This window comes from Phodopus roborovskii, unplaced genomic scaffold (assembly GCF_943737965.1).
Source record: "Phodopus roborovskii unplaced genomic scaffold, PHOROB, whole genome shotgun sequence".
Classification (NCBI taxonomy): domain Eukaryota; kingdom Metazoa; phylum Chordata; class Mammalia; order Rodentia; family Cricetidae; genus Phodopus; species Phodopus roborovskii.
This window is the reverse complement of record NW_026126433.1, coordinates 28,380,043-28,395,067: the sequence shown is the minus strand read 5'-3', so window position 1 is coordinate 28,395,067 and position 15,025 is coordinate 28,380,043. Positions and strand designations below refer to the sequence as shown.

Below are 15,025 nucleotides of genomic sequence, written 5' to 3'. Positions count from 1 at the left end.
ACGGTGCCTGCGGAGTTGAACGCAGTGGGAATGAAGGGGTTAAAGAGGGCGGTCCGGAGCGGCCCGGTAGTCCCGCCCATCCGCAACGAGGGCGGGGCTGCGCCGAGTGCGCGCTGGGATTGGCCGTGGGGAGGGCGTTCCGCCGGGACCGTACCAACAGCCAAGCGGCGCGGAGGCGGGGGTGGGTGTGGAGCGGCCGGCTCCGTGGGGAGCGGCGGCCGGGGAATGGCCGGGCCGGCAGTGGGCGGGAGCCGCAGTGGCGGCGGTGGAGGCTGGGGGCGGTGAGAGCGGCTTGGGGCTGCCCCTCCCCGGAGGCGGCGGGGGCGGCCGGGGCCGCGCCGCACCGCACCGCGCGGGCGGCTATGGAGCGAGCCTGAGGCCCGCCAGGTGAGCGGCGCGGCGGGAGAGGGCGCGCGACCCCCGCCCGGGTGCGGCGGGAGCGAGGGCGGGAAAGCGCGGGAGGCGGGGGGCGGGGCACCTCCCTCTGGGGCCGGATGCGGGGCTCCCGGCTTCCCCGCGAGGCTGCGGCCGGCTCGTCTGGTGGAGCCGGCCCTGCCGAGGCGCGGACGGTCGGGAGCCCTTGCGGTGACCGGTGCTCGCTGCTGAGCACTGTCCCCAGAGGCTCCGGGCCCCGGCGGCGCCGTCCTCTCACGCTAAGCTGGCGTCGGTGGCCCAGGGAGCAGCGCGCTCTCGTTGAGACCCTACCGGGCCCGCACGGTGGCCGAGCAGCGCGGGTGGCCTGCAGGCCCTGGGCCGGAGAGGGCAGCGGTGCCCTGGGGTCGTGCGCGCAGAGCGCGGTGGGCCACAACTTGAGCCGACACTGTAGTCCGGAGTGGGCTGCGCTGGCGGTTTCATTTCCGGGTGTGATGGCCCGGCGATTAAGAGCGGACAGAGACGTTGCCTTAATGATGAATGTGAACGTTGTCAAGCCGTGTCCTTGATTGTGGAGTGTGATAAGACCTTCTTTCTTAATCGGGTGTCAGTTTTCTATCAGGCCCCCGATATAAAGGAGAAAAGGGGAAACAAGTCGTGGATGGTCCTTATACAATTACTTCGTTTAAAGACTGTCTCCAGTAGGATGGGTAAGGAGTTTACCATTTGGGAAAAAGAAATGTTTAACATTGTCACTTGGGTCTTGCACCAGGTGTCAGGGTCATCTACTCAGCCAGTTTCCCTCTGGAGGTTTATGGCTCACGTTGGAAGAGAAAAAAGAATGTGATCTTTCCACATTTGAAGGTCTAGACTTTGTAATACAATCAGTAATCGGGTAAAGTCATGATTGTCATTTATTAACCATGCCTATATTACTCGGGTTGTAAATTTCATGCATGAATTTCACTGGGCTAGTGATTTTTGTTGTCCTCCTCCTTCCTTGAATTTATGCAAGACCTTTGAGCTAAGCTGAGACCGCTTCTGCTTGTCATTTATTGTTCTGAGAAACAGGTTCAGGTATTAAGTTGCTAAGTTATTTGTGCAGGCTCTGAACCAAATTAAGGTAAACTTAAGATTATTGTAAGTTAATAGCTTTCTTGAAGTTTGTGAAGATGTTGAACTTTGTGTCCTAGAACCAACAGTTACCACCAACAAGATACCTATCAAAGGAGAACAAGGTGTCCCCTAAATCCCAGGCCTTGGCAGGCAGAGGCAGGCAGATCTCTGTGAGTTCGAGGCCAGCCTAGTCTACAGAGCAAGTTCCAGGACAGCCAGGACTGCTACATAGAGAAATCCTGTCTCCAGAGGAAAGTCTGGCTGGGAGTTGGTTGAAACTCACGAAGCACTCAGGAGGCAGAAGCAGGTGGATCTCTGATTTGAGGTCAGCCTAGTCTACTACAGAGCTAGCTCTATGACAGCCAGGGCTACACAAAAACATAAATAAATAAATAAATAAATAAAAGGAAGAACAAACAAATCTGGGACTCATAGCTTTCCTTGTGAAAAAGGGGTTCATTTGTTTCTTTAGAGCTTGTGCCTTTGTTGTATATTTTGAGCAAAAGTATACTTTGGAAAAAACAAGTCACTGGCTTTTGTTTTATGTCATATAATAATTTTATACTGTTAATGATTATTTACTTTTAGTTACTGCTCTTTTTTGTTGTTGTTGTTGCTGTTTTGTTTTTGTTTTTTGAGACAGGGTTTCTCTTTGTAGCTTTGTACCTGAGGCTGGCCTCAAGAACTCACAGAGATTTGCCTGCCTCTGCCTCTCTAGTGCTGGGATTAAAGGTTTGCTCCGCCATGCCTGGCATAGTCATAGCTCTTGATTTCCATTTCAGCTTTTTCATATAGCCTTAAAGCTTCTATTATTATTTTTTTTTTAAATCTTTTCTGAGTTTTCAGTCCCTAAATGAAATTTTCTGTTTACTTTTAGGTCATGAATTAGCTCCCTTTGAGTACCATTTCAGTGCAGTAAATGTAAAGCCAGAAAGTTCAACCTAAAGGTTGTAACTATTTACACTTTAACCCTTGGTGAGTGCTAAGATCTCATACTGGAGTGCTCACACTTACAGTAGGAGATACGGATGTCAGGTTGGTCTGTAATTGAATATGGAGTGATTTTGTGGATTAAGGTAGGGAGCATAGTTAGGGTGTATAATAGATATACATCAACTATTTGTTGGTTGAATTAGTTAATGGAAATTAGTGAGGAAAACATAGATATTTGGATGCAAATACTAGATTTGTTTAGCTTCAATCAAAAGGAATGACTTTAAAAACACCAATGCTGTGTGTTTCCGAGTTCTGTCAGGTCTGTGCTATTAAGGCAGATATCTGCAAAGAGTACTGTTTATTGTTGCTGTCTTGTGATTCAGTCCTGTGATTATATGGTGTTCCAGCCACCTGCAGCCTGTCCAAGCTCTGGTCATAGGGAGCTGCATCCACCTTCTCCTGCAGCCTATACTGGCTGAGAAGTTAGATGTGTAGCCAGTGTTTTTACCTTAATAAAAAGAACTTGGGATTCTTGATAAAACCATACTAGCAGCATCAGTGCTGACCATCCTCATGCCCCTAATATTGGAGATGGGAAAGGAAGGCTCTTTTTTCCCTTAAGTACTTCTCAATCATCTGCACATCTCTCCCTTTTTCCTTCTTTGAGCCTGTGTGTGACTAATGAGTTCAATAACGTGGGCCTGGGGTACGGAACAGAAGCCCTTACTTTGCTACTGAAATTCTTTTCTGACTAACTTACAATGTCAACATGATGGGGAGAGCTGCCTACTAGAGATCCTCTGCCTCGTGGGCTTGATTACAGAAATTAATAAACTATTCTCTAAATAATGAAAAGATCTTCTGATGTGATTTTTTTTCTTGCCAAAAACCAAAAGAAATGCCTGTCTCTAGACCTAAAGAATCTTGGGGATGCAGAGCTGAGTGTCAGGTGTGATACAGAATGAGACAGTGTGCTTTGGTATGCTTGAGGTCAGTATTTTGTGGGAAGGTAGTGGCTACTTTAGAGGAGACTTATAAAAGGAGGCCCAGGGGTGTGAAATTATGAAGGAAGGAGCTAAAAGCAGAATAAGGAAGTCTATTAGTCCATATTCTCAAATGTTGACTTTTCTGCTGTGTGAATACCTTTTCCTCATAATGCCAGGAAATAATGCATTAAGTGCCAATTCTTATTTTAGGTATCCTTTTGTGAGAAAAGTCTTTTAACAATTTATGTTGTGTACTTGGTTTCTTTTTAAACAGTGTAGTCTAATCCTTGTCTCAATATTTAGGATTGCTAACATCAATTACTGACAGTAATTGAACAAGGATTTGAGATGATTGTGAAATGTAGGCTGTTTACTTACTGGGTCTACCTTTAACAGTCTGCCTGTCTTGTGTCCTGGGTAGGAAAGCTGTGCAGCTTCTGGCCTTCTGTGGAGCAGAACCTAGAGCCTCTCTGCTTCCTGAGATCACATTAAGATAGTTAAATAATAGGCTCTGTAGACTCTTGGAGCATTAGTGACTGAACTCTGTAACCACTGTGGGGTTCCCCAAAGAACTTATTAATTCCTCTCTTATTTTTTTTTCCCCTGGCTTGCATCCAGTATATACGTATTTTATGTTGTGTGTTCTTCCTGGATACAAAATAGGATGGGAGCGAATACTGGATGAATAAAGTTCTTGCCATGCAAACATGAGGACTTGAGTTCAGATCTGAATAAAAACTGAGAGCACATGGCAGTTTTTAATCCCAGCACTCAAGAAGCTGAGATAGGAACCCCTGGGTAAACTGACTAATTAGACTAGCTCAATCAGTGAGCTCCAGGTTTATCGAGGAAGGGATTCCTCCTCAGTAAATAAAATGGAGAAGGGTTGAGGATGACACCCAGCATAAACCTCTGGCCTTCACTCATGTGTAAGCACACATACACATATGAATACCACACACACACATACATTAAAAACAAAATAACATGGAAGTCCTAATGTTGGATCTTGTTCCAGAAAACCATTGTCACCAGGAGATGGTGGTGCACACTTTTAATCCCAACACTCTGGGAAGCAGAGGCAGGCAGATCTCTGAGTTCAAGGTCTACAGAGCGAGTTCCAGGGCAGCCAGAGCTGCCTTGAAAAAAGCAAACAAAAGAAAAGAAAACCATCTTTATCATTCATATATCACTCTTGGGCAATGTCTTCTTGGCCTTTCTCCATTCTTTCTCCTAACATCTCCAGATTGTCCTTACTCCCAATTCCAATCAACATCAGGAACCGGGTTAGCAATCACAGTAGTGTAGAATGGCCTAACACAGCCTTTAGTGGTGGTATGGACTGATCATTGAGAATTGAAACACCTAGAATGTAGGAAGCTGTGTTACACATCATACCTTTAAAGCACTACCCACTGAGTGTCTGGGTCACTGAATACTGCTGCTCTCTGTTTTCTGCACCAGGTCTTGCTAAAGATATAATTCATTCTCAGAAGGTTAGAAAGTTTTCCTGAATTAAGGTTTAAATGGGATGGGTTGCACATTTTTCAAATTTATTTTTTTAAGGGAGAGTAGTTTTTTGTTGTCCTTTTCATTTTAGTCTCACACCTGGGGGCAGGTTCCCTAATGCTTGTTAAAGCCTGGTGGTCATTTTTAGTTGATGTACTTCACAAGGAACTATTAAATTTCACGTGGAAGAGTTATTTTTCAGATATTGTATGGATATTTAAGTGGAAATGAAAATGTTAAGGAAAATCTCACAGTTCAATTTGGACTGTGTAGGAATTGGATTTTATTTTAATACCTGTGCTTTAAGTTGCTCTCAAAACTTAAGTTTTAAGAGCTTTAAGCCTTAAATAGTTTTAAAGACAATGTCATCATCTTTAAACACAGAGCGAATTTTCTGAATGAAAGGCATGCTGTATTTCTGATTTTTGTGTGAAATAGAATTTAGGGCATGCTTCCCATCTGTTTTAGTTACATTGCTCATGGTGGAATTGTATTTGTTGCTAAGAGGCAAAGGATGTAAAGTCTTAACAGCTAATAATAATAATGATAATAAAATGACTTACTGCTGTAATGGCATGCCAATTAAAAATCAAAAGGGTCAGTACATCATAGTGGAAGTATCTTGTCCCCTCTATGTTAAAGGGTTTGGAGTTTGGCTGTTGTTTATGCTTTGGCTGAAATACAAAGGCATTATAAGGTTATATATATATCTGTAGTACAAGTATGTGATACTAACCTCAGATGTACTGCATAATTATAAGGTTATACAATATATAAGTAGATTTTTGTAAATGATTCATGTTAGGGTTGGTTATAAAATGACTCTCCCAAAATTGAATTGAAGTGTGGCCCCAGTGCATTGTTCAGAGGTGAGGCTGTTGGAAATTGACTGGATTATGAGAGTGCTAATCCCATCAGTTAATTGATAAGTTCATAGATGAGTGACTTTTACCTGCCTAGCTGGAAGTAGATCAGTTGGGAGTGCCTTTAAACATATTGCTAGACCTTTTCTCTTTTTCTCTGCTTCCTGGCCACCATGTGGTGAGCATCTTTGCTCTGCCATGTGCTTCCTGTCTGCCATGTGTTTCCTGTAATGTTCTCCCTCATCTTGGATATAGAATCAGTGGAGCTGGATGCTAATAGACCAAAACCTCTAAACCCATAAGCCAAATAAATGCTTCCTCCTTTAAGCTAATTTGTTCAAGTATTTTATCACAGCAGTGAAAATTGATTAATATAGTCAAGTTGAAAATCTACTTCTTATTACTTCTAAGAGACTGTATCTTCTTAAACATGTACAATACAAGGCAGAAAAGAAATAACAAGCAGATAACTTTTACAATAACTGTTTCTCCATAAAAGGTATTAGTGATCATTTATAAGAATAACCTGGTCTAATTATTTATCAATCTGCTCCTTATTGATGATTAATGATTAAATTTAGTGTCAACACTCCCACCCCCAAATTCTTTTTAGCCGTGTACCTTATTTTCCTGGAATATTTAAGATTGCCAAAAGAGTTGATGAAAGACATAATAGAGAAAGTTCTACAACTGCTTCAGAATATAGTTGCATAAGACAGTGATGTGTTTTTTTCTTATAATTGTGTAGGTCATGCATTGTCGGTTGGTTACTGTCTACCTGGTGTGGTCTGGAGTCTCATGTTTGGCTCTGTGCATCTCAGAATTCACCTGAGACTGGAATGATTTTGATCACACTTTTTTGGTGTTTCAGCTGAGATGGTCAGACTAGCAGGGTGCCTCTTATCTCTTTAGGTCATGAAGCCTTTATCTATACAGGTCACTCATGTAGCGGTCTAACCAAACTGTCTCTACATAGAAGCTAACTACCAGGTGTCTTAATTCCTAGGCTCAAAAGTGGGACGCAGCCACTTGTATAGCCTTTTGAACAAAGCAAGCTGCAAAGCCAGCTCAAATCAAGAGAAGGAAAAATAGACCCCACTCTTTGGTGGGAGGAACTTTTGATGTTTATCTGTGGAAGTAATTAATCTTAATTAAATTAAAATCTTGGCTATCTCAATAGATAGCCTCTACAGGTAAAGGCACTTACCACCAAGCCTGATGACCCATGAGTTCAGTTCCCAGAACCCACAAGGAGATCCTTTGACTTCCATAAATGTCTTGAATATGTTTGCCCATATAGTCAAAATAAATATACAAATGTAAAATTTCACATTGAGATCTAAATATTTTCTTACACTTACCAAATCTTCAGTTTGGCTGAAACCAGCACTTTCCAAAGATTTTTTTGGGACAAGGGGGACCTTATAGTTTGTAGGCAGGATGGGGGGACAAGGTGAGAGCTTGTTCAATTGTGATCACATACTAGCTATTTAATGAAGTATGACAATACCCCTAGTCCTCTGCACAAAATGTTTGTAACTGAATATTATTTGTTTTGTGGTACTTTATAGTCATAAGGCTTTCCTTTATGTGGTAAAAGTCTATTTTGACTGTGGAGATTCTAGCAAAAAAAAAAAAAAAAAAAAAAAGAAAGAAAGAAACTTGTGTTCACTTTTACCAAAACTTTCACTTTTCATTGTTATGAATAAAAGTTGGGACTGGTGTGAAGTTGTCAAATCAGAGGCCCATTCAAAGGGGCAAGGCTGTTCATGAGGCTCAGAGCCTTTCCAGAGCTGTGACTTAAAGGACCCCCCACCCCAGTAAGTATTGGGCTAGGTGTGCTCCCTTTCCTTAGTTACCACATATGTGAATTTTAATTGCATGATTTATAGACCCTGCATCAAGATGTTTTTCTGTATATCTTCCTTGCAGCATCACTGGATTCTTGAACAGAGGACTTTATACTAAGATAACACATTTGCTTCCCTCTGAATCTATAAAGCTCTTGTAGAAGCACTTTATTTACAGTGGAAGGTTTGTCCTTCCAAACATGTATCACATACACAGAGTGATGGTGTATGTATGTGAAGAGTGAAAGTGAATGAGCCTGTGTGGCAAGCCCCCACGTGGGCTGCTGGGAGTGAAACAGGGTTCCTAGGAAAACTGCTTATAAAGATCTGCTTCCCAGAACTGTGCACTGTGGGTTCACGCCAGCTTTTAGTGTGGATGCTGTTGGCAAATGTTCTCCTTGCACTGCCTCTTTTATATTTAACACTTTCTGAGTTATGTTATTACCTTGAGTCTACTTGTTCTTTGAAGTAGACTCTGTTCCATATAACAAACAGGAAAACAAATGAGCGTAGAATAACTGGACAGTGTTGCACTGTGTGAGTGTTTTACAGCAGGAGGTAAGGACATGAAATAGAGCAGGCATACAGTGGTGCTTTGGGAGTGCTAGGGAGGTTTTCATGAGTAGTTTGGAACATACCCAGTTCCCCTGCTTTTATTTTCTTATGTCTAAAGTAGATGATCTAAAAAAATCCAGCTTGCAGAGTATATAGTATACTGCTTGCCTCAAATCAAAAAGGATAATAATCATTTAAAAAGCCTAGAAGGTGGGTCTTGGGGATCCTTCCTCAAGTATAAAGGAGCAAGGGGGGGGGGACCCTCCCAAGGAGCCGTACTTCTGAGCAGGTAATTAGGAACTGTGTACAAGGCAACTGAAGGCAGAATGTAGTTATGCACTGGTCAGAAGGAGGGAGGTGTCAGCATAGATGGTGGGGAGGGATCAGGACACCCTTGAAGATGGGCCTTGAGAGAAGGCAATGGTTTTAAACAGGAGGTAAGGAGAAAGGAGGAATGGTGGAAACAAAGGGCAGCTATACATTATGGGGAGAAACAGCATCACTAAGTTACTTCATTGGTGGAAGTCAAGGAGGGCAGTGAGAGGGCTGCCTCACCCAATACCACTTGGAGTAAGGCTTTACTTGTGCTATTAAGGAGTTTTTATAATTCAGGGTGGTCAAGGGACTAATTAGGCTCTATTGAAGCCTGCAGGTCCAGAAATGTGTTCTTTCCAGGGTCCAGTAGGAGGTGCTGAGAACTACAGAGAACTGGTGGCTGGGGTTGGAGGAGTGGAAGACAGTGGCAAAGAACAATGCCAAGTAATAGGCAGTTTTGTGGGCACACCCTGTAATCCCACCACTCACCACACTGCTGGCTATGGATTCAAGGCCCACCTGAACTGTGTAGTGTGGCCCTATTTCAAACAGTTTATCTCCTTTCAAAAAAAGAAGAAAGAATAGTGATATACCACATACAGTCTTATTTTACCTGGAGGTTGAAATCATAAATGTGAAAACTCACATTTTTCCAATTTCTCACTATATTTCCATTTCTCACTATAATTCTTCAAAGATGAATAGTGATAATGTAACAGTTGAATTCTTCAACTCCTGCAATATGAATTTCTGTTCTTCCAGAGTAGATGAATTGTTGACAGCCCTGAAATAATGAGTATGTTCGTCTGAGGCCTTTTCAAAAGGTGATGGTATTTCATAACTTACAAAAAGCTTACAAACTGGGTTTCAGATTTGAACCTTTTTGTCTTAATTTTGAGACTTCTGAAACTTGCTTTTGTAATGGTGATTAGACAGAAAGACAGATATGACTGGGGTGAATAGCTCAGTGTTAGAGCACTTGGTTTTAGCATTCTCAAGGCCCTGGGTATCATTCCTGGCACAAAAAACAAAACAGCCCAAGCCTGATGGAGTGGTACATATATCTACACTCCTGGTAAGTGGGAAGAGGGGACAGAAAGAGATTGCTTCAGAAGCCACTCAGCCAAAACAAAACAAGTTTGGAGGTGCTGTTTCTTATAATAGGAGGGAAGTTTATCTTTATTCTGCGTAAAATATGCACAACCATTAGATATGTATTATCAAAGTTTAGTCAGCCAAACTTTAGTCCCAGAGTGTATTTTATAGAAAGGAAAGGCCTGTTTAGCTGTCCCATTACCCAGAACTGTCTATTTGGGGATGGAGGTGCTAGAGATGCTGCTGTATTTCTATTTCCTGTATCACTGCACCCTGCAGTGTGTACTGTTGAACAAACTCATGAAACAACAGTATCATTAAAGCTAATATTGAAATCTACTCTCCTAATACTGCTGTTGTACATAATTACCAGGAACTTTTACTGAGTTCCATGCCAAATCTGATAACCATCACAATTACATTGTAGCATAATGGAACCTATTACTTACTGTGTACTAACTTAAAAAAATAACTAAATAAAAACAATTACATTTTTAGTTGTACTCACACAGCTTTTGTTCCAACTTAACAGTGTGATGAGAAATCGTGATAAAGCTGAACAGGTGGCTGGGGATAATTAGGATTTGAATTTAACTTTCACTTTCTGCTTCCTCATGAAAAGAACAGGAAAGAATAGTTGAGAATGAATGTCACATCAGCTGGCTCAAAGCAAGGAAAGCATTGTTCAGAATTTTCTCTTGGGTTGTTTCCAGTTGATTTAGATAGGAGCATCTCAGCTCAGTTCTTTGCTCTGTTTTTTTGTATTGGTCTTATTTCTTAGATTAATGGTTTGAGTTGTTGAATGAATTGTAGAACAAAGCAACACCCTGTTATCTTCTTGTCGTTTATTTTGTCCCAGTGCTTTACAGTACAAGCCGTAGGCATATAGCAGAGTAAGCTTATACACATTTTAAAATGGCCTTGTGGAGCTGGACATTGTAGCCCATGTCTGTAACCAGAGCACTTAGGAGCTTTTAGCAGGAAGACCATGAGGTCAGCCTTGAACTACCTGAGGCCTGGTCTCAAAGAACAACAAACAAAGCCCAGTGGGTTGGAGAGCAACCTCTCAGCATACAAATAAAACTGGGTTGTATGTTTTGACACCCTCTGTTTTTAGAATTGCCCAGAGTGTGTGGAGCTCACACTGGAAGCACCACTTACTTTGGTCCATGGCATTAGTATTCTCACTGTGTGTCCCACCATTCAAGACATAGCAGTGTTGCTATGGTTCAGATTTCATGAGCTGTCTGATCTATTAACAGCTGGATGGTATAGGGGAATGTTTTTCCTTTACTTAATTCATTCAGATTTGATTATCTGTATTTTACCAGGAAAAATAATTAGTGAAGGTCTGATTAAGGAGAGTATGTGTGAACAGCCATGCCCTGTCTGATTACTGGGCATTTGTATTTGAAAAGGAGTAATGCTCTTTACTAGACTCTTGTTGGCATTCTTGGGAGTTACTATTGTTCAAGTCATCAGAAAACTGTGTGGAAAGGAGCTGGGAAATTACCAGACATGACAAGGATTTACTTGTGGATTCTGAATAGTAAAACATGGAATTGAAAACTCTGTATAGCTCAGTATTTTGCTTTCTCGTTTTCACCCCCCCCCCTTTTATTTATTTATTTATTTTTGATATTTTTGGAACTACATATAGCAGCCAAATGACTCCTAGATGTTCCCATTTCCTAATGAAAATGGGAACGTGTTTCTTAGAATTTTCCGTGTACCCAGTCCTTCCTTGCTAGGCCTTTCCCATACTGTTTTTAGTTAATGGGCCTTTTCAAGCTGAGCATTAGCAGTCAGTCACTAAAAGGATTAGTAACATATTAGAGGCTTGCGAAATGTGGAGGCAGAAGGACAGAATCCCTGATCACACTGTGCTTTCTGCTTTGGTCTGCAGGAGTTGTGGAGGCACTGCAGTGAAGAGCTATGTAATCACGGAGTCGCCTTGTAATCATCACCACCTGTTCTCCTTGATAAGCCAGCGAGAAAGTGGGTCAAGGAAAAGGAAAAGAGGCCAACATGAAGCTGAAGCAGCGAGTTGTGCTGCTAGCAATACTCCTCGTCATCTTTATCTTCACCAAAGTTTTCCTGATAGACAACTTAGACACATCAGCTGCCAACCGAGAAGACCAGAGGGCCTTTCACCGAATGATGACTGGCTTGAGGGTGGAGCTGGTGCCTAAATTGGACCACACCCTGCAGTCTCCTTGGGAGATTGCAGCCCAGTGGGTGGTACCCCGGGAAGTATACCCTGAAGAGACACCAGAGCTGGGAGCAATCATGCACGCCATGGCCACTAAGAAAATTATTAAAGCTGATGTGGGCTATAAAGGGACACAGCTAAAGGCTTTACTGATCCTTGAAGGAGGACAGAAAGTTGTCTTCAAACCTAAGCGGTGAGTCTTCATCTTAGAAGGTGTATATGCTGGTTATTCTTCAACATGACAGTGTTGTCCTTGCTGTTCCCTTCAGTAAAATGACAGCTAGACTGGAACATCTCCAAAGTCTTTCTAGTTCTGAAGGTTCAGCAGTTCTTTGAGTGGAAGAAATCTATGGGAACCTGTTTTGGTTCCTTTAAGCCTTTTCAAAAAAATCAGCTATGGTGGTTCAGCCCTGTAATCTGCGCTCAGAAGGGTGAGGCAGAAGGATTGTTACAAAGGGCAGCCTGGGCTATATATAGTAAAGTACAAACAACTGAAATTTTGAACACAACTAACTTTGATTTCGCTGGGCTTTGTTTGTTGGGGTGTTTGTTTTGAGACATACTCTCACTGTGTAACTCAGGCTTGGTGATAATCAACTTAGTGTTCCTCCTGCATCATGCAGGCCTAAGCTTCTGCCTGGCTGTTGATTTCTACTGTACTAAATATCTTCAGTGTGGCAAGTATTGGAGATACAGAATGAATTGAGTAGAAAATAAACATTATCTGTTGACCCCTTCCCCCCAAAGTGTAACTAAAAGTTGGATATTCAAAGATCAGGAGCTACAGAGTTAGCTTGGAGTCCTGTCAGTGGTAAAGTGTTGACTTTTTCATCTAGGGCTTTCGTTGTGTCTTGTTTTTGTTTTGTGAGCAGTTTCAGGTTCATGGAAGATTTTAAGAAAAATACAGACAAGTCTTATTAACTACCTTTTCCTCCAGTTTTCTCCTGTTAATTAATGTTTAATGTTCATTAATACAATTGATGAGCCAATAATAGTATGTTAATTAAAGTTTGTCTGGGCATAGCAGTGCACACCTTTGATCCCAGCACTTGGGAGTCAGAGGCAGATGGATCTCAGAGTTGAAAGCCAACCCGATCTATAATGAGTTTCAGGATAGCCAGAGCTACATAGTAAAACCCTGCTTTGAAAACAAAAAAAAAAAAAAAAAAAAAAAAAAAAAAAACAAATGAAAAAGAAAAAAGTCCATAGTTTATATTGGGGTTCACTCCTTGGGGGTATAATCTGTGGATTTAGGCAAATGTCCATCACTGTAATGTAATGTGGTTCTCAGCCCTAAAAATCCTTTGGGCTCTACCCTTTCCTCTCTGCCATTGGATCCCTGATACCCACTGACCATCTATTGTTTTCATGGTTTTCTGTGAATGAAACAGAACATGATTCACACTCTGCCTTAAGTGACTCAGCAGCAGATGTTCTTTTTCATCCTTTGGTGACACTTTTGAGAGAATCATACCTTTAGATTTCTAGCTAGAGTAGAGGGAGTAATATGGAGGGAAATGTATAAAATGCCATTTCCTTGTTATGAATTTATTAACTGATAAAAGCCGCTGGGAAATGGATCTATTTAGAACCTCAGAAATGAAAGGGGTCAGTATTTGTCTGGACCTGAGGTATTAGGCAAGTTAAAAAATGCAGTAAATGCAGGTGTGTTGGAGCTCACCTTTAATCCCAGCACTCAGGAGGCAGAGGCAGGAGAATCTCTGTGGATTTGAGGCCACCTGGTCTACATAGTAATTTCCAGGACAGCCAAACTATAGAGAGACCCTTTCTCAAAAACAAACAAACAAAAAGATGCAGTAGGGCTGTTGTGGTTGTGCAAATGTGTTATCCCAGCACTTGGGAGGTAGGCCTCAAGATCTAATTTCTGTTGAATGCATGGCATTTGCCGGGCATTACACCAAATACTTTTAACATCTAAGTCAATTCAGTTCCTATTCCACAATAAGAAACCGATTTGACAAAGTTGCTTCATAGTAATTTAATTTAGTACAGCTGGAGTTTGACCCATCAGAATTTTAAACAGCTTTTATTTGGCCATACAGTTTTTTTGTTTGCTTGATGTAGAGCACCTATTATGAAAATAAAAAGTAATTAATTCAGGATCTTTTTTTTTTTTTTTTTTTTTTTTTTTTTTTGGTGTCTGTATGTATGTGTGTGCACATGTGCCATGATGTGTTTGGAAGTCAGAGAATAACTTGTGGAAATCAGGTTTTTCCTTCTATCATGTGGGTCCCAGAAATGGAACTAATGCCATCAGGCTTGGAGGCAAGTCCCTTTACCTGCTGAGCAATCTCATTGGTCCACTAATTCAGTTTTGAAGTGTAGTTCTTGATCTCTTGGTTTGTAGCTTAAAGGATTAATGACAGAATATTGGGGTTGAAAAATTGTATGGAAAGAAATTATGACTATATTTAAGTGATCCACACCTGCTTTCTTACACTAGAGAATGAAGGGTGATATGGGATTAAGTGTGTGGAAAGATAGATATTCCTGGCAGTTGTTGACCATAGGTTTTACAGACATGCCTGAGGTGTTGAAGGAAGGTACAGTGGAGGACAGAAAGACCAGACTGATGTGTAGGAGAGGTGGCAGGAGGTACGGGCATAATTCCTAGTCACTCTTGCTTATCTCTGTCTTTGTTAGCACTCTGTACCATTAAATACCTTCCTCTCCCCCTCTTCTTAGACAGGGTCTCAGGCCCTGGCTGGCCAGAAACTCTGTAGACCAGGATGGCCTTAAACTCAGAGATCACCTACCTCTGCCTCCTGAGTGCTGGGATTAATGGTGTGTATCCATTATGCCTGGCTCCCTCATATTCTCTCTCTGCTTCCCAGCTTTAAAACATCCAGGGTCTTCCCATTGTGCCCCAGACAATCCCATCCTCCACAGCCTAATAACAAAGGATCCTAGGGTCTGGCCTTCCTGTCTGTACCTCAGGGCAGTCTCTTCCTCCACCAGCACAGTGTAGACTCCTTCATTCACTGCACACTCTCCAGACACTGTCACAGACAAGAGACTGGGTGTGGGTTGAAGTACCACAGAAACTCATTCCAGATCTTGAACCCTCGGCAAAGTACTATTCTGACGTCTAGGGTTTCAAAAGCTACACATAACCCTGCTGTGAGTGCACATGATATCCTTGCTCAGACCCTGATGTCCTTCACTAGAAGAACAGGACTGTCACTGTGTGAATTC

The 15,025-nt window shown here is 42.1% G+C and overlaps 1 protein-coding gene across 1 annotated transcript in view; it reads left to right on the top strand.

Moving 5' to 3' along the window:
- The first annotated feature begins 240 nt into the window (after nt 1-240).
- Nucleotides 241-15,025, top strand: part of Fam20b (FAM20B glycosaminoglycan xylosylkinase) — a 37,179-nt gene continuing 22,394 nt past the window's right edge. The window contains exons 1-2 of the mRNA XM_051186038.1: nt 241-387; nt 11,504-12,002. Of these exons, the coding sequence (XP_051041995.1) occupies nt 11,626-12,002 (377 nt within the window). The 5' untranslated portion in view covers nt 241-387; nt 11,504-11,625. The remainder of the gene's footprint in view (nt 388-11,503; nt 12,003-15,025) is intronic.